Raw genomic sequence first — 1,542 nt, 5'->3', positions numbered from 1 at the left:
AAACCAGTGAATAAATTATCAGATAGGCAGAAGCGTAGGATAAGACGTAAAATCCTTGAACATGCGAGACTGCAGTATTGTTCGCAGAATGCGAATAATGAGAATTCAACCCGCATCATCGATGATACGCAAGCTGTTCCGTCTACTTCTGCTAATCCTTCTTCATCGTTCACTGCTGTTTGTACCCATGAGGAGATCGTAGAGGATGTGGATATGCCGGATGCTGCATCAATTTGTCCACCTGCTTCAGAGGTAGAGTGTTCCATTTCTTCAAATGCTTCGAAGAATTCAGATGATTCATTAAGTTCTTCATTTCAACCTTCTTTCCGTGAACGTTTAGCTTCATATATAGTAGATAATAATTTAACTCATGCCCAGGGCAATAATTTGCTATCTCTATTACGTTCAGAAGCTTCGAGTTGTCCTCATGTTACAATGTCTTCCTTATTAAGTTTGCCAAAAGATGTTCGAACGCTTCTTGGTACAGCCCGTGGCAGTATTGTTATCTCGGTTGTACCACCAGGAGAATATATTCATTTCAATGTACAATCTCAAATATTAAAGGAATTGGTAAACTCTTCTCATGTAACTTATAGTAACTTGACAGAGTTACAATTAGATATGCATACAGATGGATGTGCCTTGGACAAATCTGGTTATATTCATGTTTGGCCTATTCAGTGTAGAATTGCAAATCTACCAAATAGCAGACCAATCGTTCTGGGTATTTATAAAGGTAAGCAAGAACCATCTGATCCGAATGGTTTCTTTGACAAAGTTATCACTGACATCAAGCTTCTTATTTCTTCTGGAGGCATTACTTTCAATGGATACACGATACCAATTACAGTACGATGCTTTATAGCTGATGCACTAGCTCGGGCATTCATACTTAACCATCTTGGACATGTGTCTTACAAACCCTATTCCAAATGCACGATTCGTGGTGTACAAGTACAAAACCGCACTGTATTCAATGGTGTCCATCACCCTCTACGTACCGATGACAAATACGTTACGTGTGCAGATGGAGAACATCATAGAGGTTCAAGTTCTTTATCCCTCATACCAATGGGACTGGTATCTCAGGTTCCGTTCGAGTACATGCATTTTGTATGTCTTGGCGTGATGAAAGAGTTATTATCTGCTTGGGTGCATGGCAAGTACTCTCGCTCAGCTAAATTGTCAAGAAGGCAGATTGAATTAATATCTAGAAGAATGCAGATCTTGTGCGAATATTGCCCCTTAGATTTTGCACGACGTCCTAGACTCATAGAAGTCTACCCTAAGTATAAAGCGACAGAGTTCCGTCAATTTCTTTTTTACACAGGACCTGTTGTTATGTTTGGTGTGCTGAACGAAGATTTGTACACCCACTTCTTATTTTTACATGTAGCAATTCGAATTTTAATTTCGCAATCATTATCAACTCGCTACATTAAAATTGCTGAGGTCGCTCTTGAGAAGTTTGTTCTTCGCAGTGAACAGTTATACAGGCCAACTTTCAATTCTTACAATGTTCATCGTCTCCTGCATCTCACC

The 1,542-nt window shown here is 39.5% G+C and overlaps 1 protein-coding gene across 1 annotated transcript; it reads left to right on the top strand.

Annotated features, from left to right (window-relative positions):
* Positions 1 to 321: 321 nt before the first annotated feature.
* On the top strand, positions 322 to 1,542 carry LOC113464958 (uncharacterized; the record flags this gene model as incomplete). The annotated part of the gene is made up of 1 exon (XM_026817778.1): positions 322 to 1,542. A coding segment is annotated over exon 1 (1,107 nt), but the record flags the coding sequence as incomplete, so codon positions are not given.

This window comes from Ceratina calcarata, unplaced genomic scaffold (genome assembly GCF_001652005.2).
Source record: "Ceratina calcarata isolate Rehan_Ccalc_2016 unplaced genomic scaffold, ASM165200v1 scaffold1399, whole genome shotgun sequence".
NCBI lineage: Eukaryota > Metazoa > Arthropoda > Insecta > Hymenoptera > Apidae > Ceratina > Ceratina calcarata.
This window is presented reverse-complemented; position numbering and strand designations above follow the sequence as displayed.